The sequence below is a fragment of the Aedes albopictus genome, chromosome 3 (assembly GCF_035046485.1).
Source record: "Aedes albopictus strain Foshan chromosome 3, AalbF5, whole genome shotgun sequence".
Classification (NCBI taxonomy): Eukaryota; Metazoa; Arthropoda; class Insecta; order Diptera; family Culicidae; genus Aedes; species Aedes albopictus.
In genome coordinates this window covers 259,296,401-259,309,095 of record NC_085138.1, presented here as the reverse complement: position 1 = coordinate 259,309,095, position 12,695 = coordinate 259,296,401, and the positions used below count along the sequence as shown (strand labels likewise).

Genomic DNA, 12,695 nt, shown 5'->3' with positions numbered 1-12,695 from the left:
AGTACGTGGATTTCTTTTCATAATTTCAAATCTCAATTTGTTCATCGAGCACATGTTCTGTTGTGCACATGGATGTCAAAGCATTTTCAACAGTGTAATTTCCCACATGGCTTGGTCAGCCAAAGCAAAATCAAGAAATTGACAAAAATTTTTGTTTTAAATTTCTCAACAACACCAGTAGCAACAAACGTTAAGCAAACGAATGTCTTAATTACTGCTTACTGCATTCGTTTTTATGGTTTGACAAGCTTTGCCATCTGAAGGATCGAATGAGCTGAAAAAAGAAAGTTTGTTTAGATTAAATGCATAACGGAAAGCTAAGAAACTGGGTGGTAGTTCTTATGTTCCGTAGAAAACCTTAAAAAATGAGAAACTTGATCTCCGAAAAAATGTTGTGGAAATGCCTTTATCGATTTTTCCCAAACTTTTATCAAGGCATTCCTTAGACAACTTGTTGAGAAAGCGAATGTGATAAAAATTTAGATAATTTTTGGTATTTAGTGATAAATAATGTTGAAATCATTAAAAAACACCTTTGTGCAAATGCAAATTTGAAAAATTAAGTTATTTGTTAGAGAACTTGACTGTTCTTTAAAATATCAAGACAATTGAAAGGAAATATAAAAAAATGGAGTACAATATGCTATACTCTGAAAGAAGTTGGTAGAAATCATTAGAACAGTTCATTTAATTTAATAAACAAAGTGTATTTATAATTTCTGAAACAGTCTATATTTTTGATACTGAACAGCATGTTTAAATGACATCCAAAATGAAGGTCATCACATAGTTGAATACTTTCCGTGTTCCAATAAAAATCTACCAAGATTTAGTAGTAGATTATGTGATAAATATCATAAAAATTCCCAAGCGGGCCAAAATACCTGCCCGGTCCAAAATACCTCCACTACCCTACGATGTCAATTACGAAACCTCGTCATCCTGGATTCGGAAATTGTTATTCATTAGGGTAACAGGGCAAAATATATGTGCTGTGTTGTGTTGTGTTCACATGTGAAGTCCTCATGCGTTATAAAACATTTGTAGTGTTCTACTACAAGATGTTATATTTTATTGTGCATTTGTAGTATTTCGTATTTTTTGTAATAGGCTGTCGTACGTAGTGTGAAGAACAGTTTAGCAGATTTGAGCAATGCTTGCCTACTCTAACAAATTGGAATATTGGCTCAACTATATTGATCTAATCGAGTTTCCGTAGCGTTTCAGAGTATTAATCGTTCTTAATTCATTCTACTAAATGATTTCCTCTAAACTCATTGCTTTTAAAAACGAAAGTCATTTTATTCCACAATTATCGATACAATCTAATACTAAAATAGGTTGTTTGTTGTAGGAGAGTTTGATCTGGAACAGAAGAATCTCATCCAGGGTAGTCATCGCGCTGTTTGCAGCTAGTCTTTCACCCCGCACTTGAATCACACTCGTTCCGGTCTGCTTTCGTCTCTGTTGGCTTGGCCACTCACTATGCTGAGCATTACGTGTTCGTTCTGCTCATAACTTATTCGTACTCTAGGATTTTCTTGTGGTAAAACAATAGGTAGCTGAAAAGAATAGAAAAAAAGAAGATTATCTGAGTTTGCTCACGGTTTATCAATTTTCATTAAACCATACCCTTCGCTATCTAGCACCTGCTTGAGTGTGGCAGTCGTTATAATGTGGTCGTCACATTTCACCCATATGTCCTTCTGGTGTCGGACGTAGGCCGTGTAGTGGCCGGCGTCCAACGTTCCCACGTGGTTGATGACCGCGTACAACGAGTAGCGGAAATCGCTGGTATCGTGGTGATGACGACCGTGGTCATCTTCGTTGTTTGCGGCAGTGCTTGTACTTGCACTTGTACTGCCACCGCCGGCAGCAGCTTGCTTCCGATCCGAAGACTTTGATTTCGACGACGAGGAGGAAGAGGACGCCCCCGGGGACGGTTGCTGTTCAGACTTCTTTTTCGACATGAACGGAGTCATGTCCAGCTCCGATGGGAATGAGATAAAGGTCGAGATCTTTTTGTCGATCTGAAATTACAAAGAACGTGTTGCAATGTAAGGACTTATTTGCTTTTCAAATATGTTATCATTTTCAACGGCCTCACTTACCAGACTAGAATGTTCGAAGCGCTTCAGATGGAAGCTGGCGACAATTGGCAGTGTTCTCATGGACAGTTGTTTCGTCGATTCCTGGTAGCTCTTACAGCTCGAGCATTTAATCTTGGCGCTCGATCCCAAATGCTCCGCCCGGGTGAACCGTTCCAGGCAGTCAATCAGCGACTTTGGCGGTCCGCCGTATCCCTGGTTCTGGGCTTCACCCAAATCGAGCGAAATGTCCCAAAACGGATCGATGGTAGTGGACACTCCGTTGCAAGCCTGACAAACCACGTCGCTCTGAAGGCCCCCGGTGAAAATCTGATCGATGATACAATTACAGTGGGTGGGATTGTCCGGCTGCTGAAACTGCGGCTTTGATTTGTCCGTGGATGCCGCCGAAGCCGCAGCGGCCATTTCATTCATCGATATCTTACAGTGGCGATGGAGGACATCCAGCGTGGCAATAAAGAACTCGTGAGCATCCTGTTGTTCATATCCGGCGAGGTGTCGGGCATGGTTCCATATTAAATGCAGCAGTCTATGCAGGGAAAGGGGACCTCTGGCACCGGAGTAGAACTCCTGGAACAGTCTGGATACTTCACATACGAGACATTTAGCGGCGGTTTTTGCCGTGCATTCGTGTCTCTCGGAAAGAAAGTAGTCTCTGAGCAGAGGCGTATGAATCAGAGCTTGTACAATGCAGTTCATGAAGCAGGTAGATCCTAGATTCAGCAATCCCCGCAATCCGATACTGGTGAAAGCGGTCACATGCCGGCGTTTGGGATTCTTCAGCAACAAATCAATCTCCACCTTCGAGGGAGACCACGGCCGCCAGGACAAGCTTTTGTTCAAACTCTTAGCCTCCTTCCGGATGTGCTTCTCGGCTATTGCTTGGCACTCGCTATCGTACGTAAAGTCCTTGCACTGATAGCAGTAGATCATGCCGTAGCACAGCTCCAGCACAATGTAATGCTTGGTTTGCTTGCAGTGGTCGTTGATGTGGGCCCCCTTGCATCCAAAGTAGATACAGTGCAAGCACGAATACAGCTGCGGCCCGGAACCACCACACTTGTAGCACAAGCAGGACAGAGCCTTTCTTCGCCGGGCTTCCTTGTTGATGCAGGCACTGAAATACGCGTGCACCACGCTGAACGACTCCAGCCCGTACTCCTTGACGAACGCCGTGAAATGGGCACAGCCGTGATCGGACATTTCCTCGGCTTTGGAAGCTAAATTTTTTATATCTCTATGCGGTGCGATGATGTTCCACTTGAGTTCCGCTGACCTCACACTTCTTCACACTCGTCGTCGTCGTCTGACTGTCTGATAACGCGAATGCCGAACGAATCACAAACACCGGACGACAACCGGACTAACCCTGCCATACAACTCTCCGGTTTGAGCAGATCTTCTTCTCCACTAATATTCCACACTTAAAAGTTATAAAACTAACTAAAATACTTATTTATTTTTTGTTTTTGCCTGCGTAAAAAGTGCCGACAAAATGCGACATCAATGCTCTTTACAACACTCTTTCCATCCGTCGTTCCGCACCAAGCACTAAAAGCAACAACAACAAAAATCATCATCAGAGTCATCATCGCGTCAGCGGCCAGGTGGATTTACTGATTTTTTGTTTGCGCTTGACGTTTCGCTTCAAAATAAATAAAAGGTCTCATGCTGCAGTTTACATGGGTTTACACCTAGGATGTTTACACTGGCGCACGACCCGCATGGAAATTGCTGTCAGATATCTAACAGATGTCTGCTATAAAAAAATGTCTTTAGCAGACGCAAATATCCTGCGAAGTTTCTTTGGGCGGGACAAAAGATTTAAAAATTTAAAATTATATTGCTCATTGCGCAGTTAAAAGGGAGGAAGTGCTCGTCGGAATCTTAAATAAAAGTGCGATTTGGTGTCAGATCAAGTGTCAGATCGTTCCGGTGTCTTCACCGCATTTATTCATTAGCTCATGATGTATTATGCTTTTGGTCGAAATACGAAGTGACCGAACGTGCGAAAATTGATTTTTAACCTACTTAGAAATGTCGCAACTCAATTTGGATTAGTGCATATTGTTGCTCTTAATTAGCTTAATGATGCGCAACAGAAAAAATAGATTCAAATTTACTTCGCAGCTGCAACTTCGCAAGTGCTTCTAGCGACGACTTCGATTTGGTGGTGCGACGATAATATAAGTGCGGTGAAGACACCGGAACGATTTAATACAATAAATATCGCACTTTTATTGAAGACTACTTTATCAAGAAGACATGCAACTCTGTTATTTTTGTTGTAGGTTGCAGTGGGATTAAAAACCGTCTGGTTTGATTGGAAAATGAACAGAGACTGAAGAAAATTTATTTTACTAAAAGTACAAGATTGCTTTGATTGATTTCAAATTAATTCTAGGTTGCTTCGTTGTACGTGATTTGAATCAACGCACAACACTGCTCCTCAACGAAGCGAACGGTTAACGCTCGGCGCCCAGGTTGCCACGGACTCCGATTGCGTCACGGTGTCGCTCCAACTTCACGCGTTCCAACGGCTTGGTCATCAGATCGGCTTCCATCTTGTCGGTCGATAGATACTGCAAGCCGATGATACCTTGCTGCTGGAGATCCCGGGTGAAAGCATGTTTGGTGTCGATGTGCTTGGACCTTTTCTGCAACCGATCCGATTCGACCATCTTGATGCAGGATTGGTTGTCCTCCCACACAACGGTCGGAGAAGCTGGTTTCTCGTTGAGTTCGTCCAGAAGCTTCCGCATCCACAGCAATTCCTGGCATCCCTCGGCGAGAGCCACGAACTCGGCTTCTGTGGAAGAAAGTGCAACGCAGGTTTGCTTGCGAGTGCCCCAACTTACCAGCCCGCCACCGAACTTGATCAGGAATCCGGAATTGGATTTTCGGTCCGCTTCATCACCGGCCCAATCAGCATCGACGAAACACTCCAGATCTTCGTTTCCGGACCCCAAGTGGAGACACAAGTCCTTCGTCGATTTGAGGTACCTCAATACCCGTTTCGCCTCGGTCTAGTCCCGATTGGTTGGCTTGGATACCTTTCTGCCGAGAAGCGATGTGCTGAGGCAGATGTCCGGTCGGGAGTTGACCGCAACGTAGAGCAAACTGCCCACCAAGCTGCGGTACGATTCGTTGGCTGGCAGCTCTTCCTCCTCCTTTTGCTTTACGTAAGCAGGGTCGAGTGGAATTTTGGACGGTTTTGCGTTTTCGTGCCCGAACCGCTCCACGATCCTGTCGATGTACCCGGCTTGATTGAGGGTGTAGTGTCCGTCTTGCTTGTCAATGCGGATTCCGAGAAACAGCCGTAGTTCTCCCAGACTTGAAAACTTGAAGTGCTTCGCCAGTGCCTTGGTAATCGCTTCGAATTCACGTTTCGAATGGCAACATACCAACATGTCGTCGACGTATATTAGAATGTAGCTTCGCTTGCCGTTGCTCTCCTTCACGTATAGGCAGGGGTCGGACGACGACGGATGGAACCCCATTCTCTTGAACGTGTCGTCTATTTTCCGGTTCCAGACACGAGCCGACTGCTTCAGCCCGTAGATGCTGCGTTTCAACCGGCATACCTTCTCGCCCGTCTTGAGTCCTGGTGGTGGTCGCATGTACACTTCTTCCTTCAGATCGGCGTACAGATAGGCGGTCTTGATGTCCAAGTGCTGTACCAACATGTCGTCTCGACTGGCGATGGTCAGCAGCGTGCAAAGGGTGGTTTGCCGCGCGACAGGCGCAAACACCTCATCGTAGTCCGTGCCGTACTGTTGGGTGAAACCTTGTGCGACCAACCTGGCCTTGTACCGCACCGTGTTTCCGCTTTCGTCCTGCTTTTTTTTTTTGAACGTCCACTTACATCCAACGGTCTTCCTTCCGGGTGGCAGTGGAACCAGCTCCCACGTTTGGTGCTCCTCCAACGATTGGATTTCTTCCTTCATCGCTTCCTGCCATGCTTCCTTCTCGGGACATTGGATCGCTTCGGTGTAGCTTCGGGGTTCAGCTACGGAATTACTCGTCACGCTGGTGACTTCTCGGTAACGCTCCGGCAGGATTCCCTTCGTGGTTCTTGAGGATCTTCGCGGTTCAATCGGCGTTTCAATGTCCACAGTCGCTTCGTCGTCGCTGTCAGTGAACACTTCATCTGTACCGCCAGCAGCAGTATCGTAGCCGTCACCGTCGTCGTCTTCATTTTGATCGGGACTAGCGACCTCCTTCGCTGGTGTATTCACTACGTTGGGTTTCAGTGTCGATTGGAACTCGACCGTATTCTCCTCCTGGACGTTTTCGGCGGGCTCTTCTTGTTCGCCCCCGACAAACCTTGCATCCCGGCTGATGTACACCATCCGCGTCGTTTTGTCCAGGAACCGGTAGGCCTTGTGCTCTTGGGAATATCCGACGAATATCAGCTTCTGAGCCGTCGGGTGGAACTTCTTCCTCTTCTGCTTCGGAATGTGCACCCATGCACGGGATCCGAACACTTGGAGATGGCTTACGTCCGGCTTCCTGTTGTACCACAATTCGTACGGCGTAACAGTAACGGATCGTGATAGGGAAATGTTCTGCAGGTATACCGCAGTGCTCACCGCTTCCGCCCAGTAGCATCGTTCCAGTCCGGCATCGAATAGCAGGCACCTGCTCATCTCGACGAGGTAACGGTTCCGTCGCTCTGCCACACCGTTTTGTTGCGGACTGTAGGCCGCCGTGAATTGTGCCTTGATGCCTTCTCGTCGATAGAATGAACGGAGTCGCTCGCTGGTGTACTCACCTCCTTGATCGGAGCGCACCACTTTCGGTTTACGACCAAATTGGGTTTTGGCCGCCTCCACGAACTCGATGATCTTGTCCGGTACTTCCGACTTCTCCTTCAGTAGGTACAGCACGCAGAACCTCGAAAAATCGTCGATAATGGTTAGAAAATATCGTTTTCCACTTACCGACGGAACTTCCACCGGACCGCACACGTCCGTGTGCACGAGATCCAGGGGCGCCTTCGAACGAGATTTCGATTCCTTCGGGAAAGGCGTGCGGGTGCTCTTCGCCTTGCAGCAGCATTCACACGGCTCGTTTACTTCGCATTGGCGGATCTGCAATCCGTCGACCAGGTTCCGTTTCTCCATTTGGTCGATGGCGTGGGGATCACGGTGCCCAAGTTTTCGATGCCACTCATGCTTGCAGCCCTTCGGATGCTTTCCGTCAGCCAGGAGGATGACTTCGCTTGGTTGCTTCAGGTAGTACAGACCTTGTTTGAGCGTTGCCATGGCAGCGGTTTGGTTGCCATGCATTACCCGGCAACCGTTGATGTCGAAAATAACAGTTGCATTTTTCTGCGCCAGTGACGGAACAGACAAAAGGTTCATCGCCAACGTGGGTGTGTACAACGCTTTGGACAGCCTCATCTCGGTTTGCTTACCCGTGTCATCGTAGCACTGGATCACGCCGGGACCTTCTCCTTCCACGCTCGCTTTCTTCCCGTCAGCCAACGTCACGTGCTTGGCTTCACTCTCGTGCAATTCTATGAAGAAATCTCGGTTCGCAACGGTGTGGCTTGTCGCGCCCGAGTCCACGATCCAAGGCTTGGTTCCGTCTTCAGTTTCGCTTCCGCAGGCCAGAAACACAAACGACACGGTGCTATCCTGTCTCGGTGTAGGCTTCCCCGGTTTACCTGGCTTCGCTTCCTTCTCGTTGTCCCGTTGGTATTGGCGGCATTCCTTCTGAATGTGGCCCACCTTCTTGCAGTAGTGGCAGGCCAGCGGCTTCTTCTTCTTCCCTGGTCCAACTTTCATCGCGGAATCCGAACCGCAACCTTGCTTCTTCGCTGTTTCGTCCAGAAGTTTCCGCTTCACAAGCTCCAGGGTAAGTTCGTCGTCCGAACGGCTTTCGAGGGCGGTAGTCAGCGTGTCGTACGAGCTTGGCAGGCTTCTCAGGATCATCGCGACCATGAGGTTTTCCTCCAGCTGCTGTCCGGCATTCGCCAGGCTACTGAACAGCTCCTCCATGCCGAAGATGTGCTCCGCCATATCCTCGCCTTCCGAGAAACGTTTGTCGCAGATTCGCTTTAACAGCGAGACCTTTGACGTGAGACTGACCTTCTGGTGGTGGTTCTGGAGGGCCGTCCATGCTTCCTTTGCGGTTGTCGATGACCGGATCAACGGGTGTTGATTGTCCTCGATCAGTAACCCGATGGTTGCCCTGGCCTTGGCGTCTCCAGCGGACCAAACTGCATCCGATTCCGTTGCTGGTTTCTCACCTGGTGTCACGTAACGCCACAGTTCCTCCCGTACCAGCAAAAGTTCCACCTTGAAGCGCCAGCTTGAATAATTGGCGTTGTTCAGCTTTTGCAGGCTGAATCGGCTTCCGTTCATTTTGCTTCTAGAATTGAAAAAATTCTCCTCGCAGGCCCATAACCTGTTGTAGGTTGCAGTGGGATTAAAAACCGTCTGGTTTGATTGGAAAATGAACAGAGACTGAAGAAAATTTATTTTACTAAAAGTACAAGATTGCTTTGATTGATTTCAAATTAATTCTAGGTTGCTTCGTTGTACGTGATTTGAATCAACGCACAACAATTTTCCCATACTAACGGCAAGCGTCACCGACGGCACCGCCACCTGGTGAGCTAAAGTGGTACCTTCGTGTAAAAGTGTAAGAGTGTATTGGTGCGAGTATGAAAATTTACACACACTATCATGAATAGTGCCACCTTCATCCGGAGTGGCGCTGCTAGCAGAGAATCCCGATTTTCTGCAGTGCTGCAAATCTTCTTGATAATGTGGTCTTTGCTTTTATTTAATGTCGTTTTCGTTTTTGCGGCGGTGCTACACCGCTTCGTGCTACACTTTCCACTACAAAAACGAACATTTTAGGCGCAGTTGCATTGGTGTGCGTGAATAAAAACCAAAATATTTACAATTTTGCAAACGCTGATTGGTGGACGCGGTGTACACCTGCTACACTCCCGATTTTCTGAGTGCTGCACTATCTTGAGCGGTGCAGAAAAAGTGCTACACCGGTGCAGCACGAAAATCAAAAACGAACAGTTTCGGTGCAAAAGTGCTGCACCGGTGTAGCACCACCGCAAAAACGAAAACGACATAAGATTCCGCACTCTGTCGCAGTCCAGTTATCAATGCGATAAACTATATAAGCTATTTTACGAGACGATCCACCGGTGGGCCGCTCATTGTTATTGTTTACATTTGATGTTTTTGTTATCGCGAAAAGTAGCATAACATGTGGTGAGCGCCAATCAGATTTTTGGTGGCAGAGATATTTCGGTTTCTTATGTGGCATGTATCAATCCCCCGAGCTGCACGATGTCACTATTGTGGATTTAGCACCAAATTGGTGTCGGAAATAACTTCATTGACTTCCGCTGCCTTTCTTATACGTTAAGGACAAGGTATTTGGAGTACATAGCTCAAAATTTCTAGAGCACCGTTTTTTAGAACCGTTGAACGAATTTGGATGAAAATGCATCACGCTAATTGTCCAGTGGTTGTCAACAGCGTGATGCATCTTAATCCAAATCCGTTCAACGGTTCTAAAAAACGGTGCTCTAGAAATTTAGAGCAAAGTAGTCCAAATACCTTGTCCTTAAACATAACGTCGGAAGTAGTGCGCTGTATAGCAAATCTGATGCTCTATTCAGCGCACTACTTCCGACGTTATGTTATACGCACAGGAAAAGCAGCGGAAATCAATGAAGTTACTTCCGACACCAATTTGGTGCTAAATCCACAATAGTAGATGGAAAATCATCTCCACGGTCTACGGATATTGATTATAGGGCAGTGCATGAAATTATCTCCTTCTCTTTCACTCTTACAGAAATTTTGTAAACAACAATACCACGAAACGTCAAAATCCCATACAAAATCAAAACAGTGCAGTGCCTTATAGTGGACGAATTGACGCATTTTTGCAGATGAATGAACCCCGTTTATTGGATGGGCCTGTATCACATGTTATGCTAGCGAAAATGTAAATAAATGGGCCCACCGGTTGGACTTCAAAACTGATAAACATTGAAAAAACAGCTGATTTGAAACGTCTCATAAAATGCCTAATTGCTGTCTGCACCCCAAATTGGACTGACATAATACAGTAGACGTTCGTTCGATGCAAACGCTTTAACTGCAATGCTTTTTAACTGCAAGTCCGCTAAGTGCAACAATTTTGCAGTTATCGCACCGCTATCTGTCAAAACGAAATGTCAGTATGTCACCAGCAATGCGATGTTTTTCACATGCACTTTTGTTGCAGTGCGATGTTTTCCGTATGCACATTGGCTGCATTCTGCAGCAACTGTCAATTCTTAGACGTCTGTCAGTTGTTGCAGTTATCGAATTTTATTCGCTAAGTGAAACGTAAACATGTTGCAGTTATCGAATGTATCACAAACTCCGATTATTCCAAAAAATCAAAATGCTCTTTTCCAGGAAGCATCTGCATCACTGTTAAATCATATCATTTGGGCTTTCGGATATTATTTAAGGCTTATATCATATATCTAGCTTATTTTACTATCAGGTTCCTATAATTACCTATAAATTTATTAATTCAGGAGCATTTGCAATACAAAGTTGAAAAGGAAAACTTAGAGAAGGCGTAAAACTAATGAGACTTGAATTCACATTGGCTACTTCGACGTTAACAATAGTGTCACACAAAATGATATTGTTTGCTTTTCTTGCGTACTTGCTGTGTGAGGCCTAGCACTAAATGGGCACAATGTGATTCAATGAATTAATACATTTTAATCTGTCATTTTCGCAATTACGAAACTATGCATAGTGTAACAACATTAGAGATGTGTGCATTTAACAGATGCCGATTTGCACGTTTTGCTCCCTAAAGCTGAAAAAGGTGTTTAATTCAATTGCCAAATATTTTTCTTTGTAAAGTACAGTAGACGTTCGTTGCATTTAGAAAAATCGGGCAGATTCTTGACATCTGTCAATTGTTACTCAGTTATCAAACAACATTTGGTAATTGAGACGTAAACATGTTGCACACAACGAACGTCCACTGTAATATTACTTCATATCGATGCTTTTACTTTATGTTGTTCTTCTTTAGGCTCAGCCGGTTATCACGCTTCGCGGAGCCGACAGACAAAAACGTAATATGCACAATCAACACCATTTAGGTTTAGGGTAGCAATAAGAATCAAATTTGCATCAGTCCATTGTGTATTCGCGGCAAACAAGGAAGGTGTTCTTTACTTTTACTTGGTCGCCGATTATGTTATAAATTATTACGTGATTTTGCAAATTGCAACTTAACTACAAAACATGAACGCAACATTTTTTTTGTGAAACAAATGTGTGAGAGTTGGGTGCAAGAAGAATGTGTTCGTGCTGAAGAATGATTGCAAAAATGGTACGAATGGTATTAAAAATTGTGTGAGTTTTCCTTAGATTTCGACATGATTCGGTTTTACATTTTTTGTCGGGAGTTTTCCTGGTTGGATTAAAAGAATTACAGTAAAGCCGATTGGCAGCAGAAGAATACGGACACTTGGTTATCGTCGGAATCTCGTCACGAAAGGGTGGAACCAGCGGAGCTGGCGATTCCACTTGAAGCCGGTGCCGCCGTTGTGGGGGGTGCCGTAGATGACGATGCGGTCGCGACCTGGGACTTCAGGGACGATGGACTAACCTTGATGGTGCCGGTGTTCGAAACTGATGGCTCGTTGAAGCTCGTTCCGCTATTGGATGTGGAGGCCGCCAGCGCATCCAGAAGGTATGTGTCAGTTTGGGTGGATTTATCGTCGACTAGAATCTTCTGTCCGTTGGAACCGTACTTGTGGGAAATTTCCAGAAGTTCTCGAAGACCCTGTAAGGAGAAGGATATAGTTTTCAGGTATTAGTATTCCGAATGTGCATTTATTCTTGCCATTTACATATTGCCTTGAATTCTTGATTTTTTTCTTGACTAGTAGAACTAACCTTATTTTCCGTAATCAACTTGCTGAGAAACTCTTGTTCTTGGTTGAACTTCTCTTCGTCCAGTTGAGAGGCCCGCTGCATAACCGCTGCCATTTCCTGGATCTTCTGAGTTTGCTGTCGGATCACTTCGTCTTTCTGCTCGTTGAACTGCTGATGTTTGCTAAACGCTTCGACAAAATTGACCTTGGTGTTGAGGATCTTGCTCTGGGTATGTTCCCGATACTTGGTCATTATGTGCTCCAGCGCGTGCTGGTGATCTTCCAAGGCCGCCTTTAACAGTCGATTTTCCTGCTGGATCTCCCGGATTTGTGGATTCTCCTGGTGAATAATTGTGATCAGTTGATTGTTGGAACGGTCCCGTGCCAGCTTGTTCAGTATGTCGATATCGTCCTGAAACTGCCGCATTGATTCAATCTGTTTGTTTACGGATTCTGACTCCAGCAATAGAGAATCGCCCAATGCTTCGCGGTCCTTTAACCGGTTGGCGATTCTTTTAGCGTCCAAAATTATCTGCTCGAATGTGACTGACATTTTGTCTACCGATTATGCTTTGAATAGGTTTTCACCTGAAAAAAAGAAACGCATTGTAACATCGCTAATTTCGACAATGTTGTTCGGTATTACTATA

At 45.5% G+C, this 12,695-nt stretch overlaps 2 protein-coding genes across 3 annotated transcripts in view; both read right to left on the bottom strand.

The window, feature by feature from the left end:
* Positions 1-12,695, bottom strand: part of LOC109424482 (FGFR1 oncogene partner 2 homolog) — a 434,776-nt gene that overhangs the window by 391,662 nt on the left and 30,419 nt on the right. Inside the window, exons 2-3 of one of the 2 annotated variants that reach the window (XM_019699630.3) lie at positions 12,068-12,633; positions 10,628-11,954 (exon numbers count right to left, since the gene is read on the bottom strand). The exons of the other annotated variant lie outside the window; for it this stretch is intronic. Coding sequence (XP_019555175.2) covers positions 11,658-11,954; positions 12,068-12,598 — 828 coding nt within the window. The 5' untranslated portion in view covers positions 12,599-12,633 and the 3' untranslated portion in view covers positions 10,628-11,657. Of the gene's footprint in view, positions 1-10,627; positions 11,955-12,067; positions 12,634-12,695 lie in introns of those variants that run through there. 2 annotated transcript variants of the gene reach the window in all.
* On the bottom strand, positions 1,278-3,637 carry LOC109424483 (ubiquitin carboxyl-terminal hydrolase nonstop). The gene is made up of 3 exons (XM_019699631.3): positions 2,112-3,637; positions 1,633-2,030; positions 1,278-1,562 (listed from the first exon to the last, which is right to left on the bottom strand). The coding sequence occupies exons 1-3, from the start codon at positions 3,309-3,311 to the stop codon at positions 1,520-1,522; spliced, it is 1,641 nt and encodes a 546-aa protein (XP_019555176.2). The 5' UTR covers positions 3,312-3,637; the 3' UTR covers positions 1,278-1,519.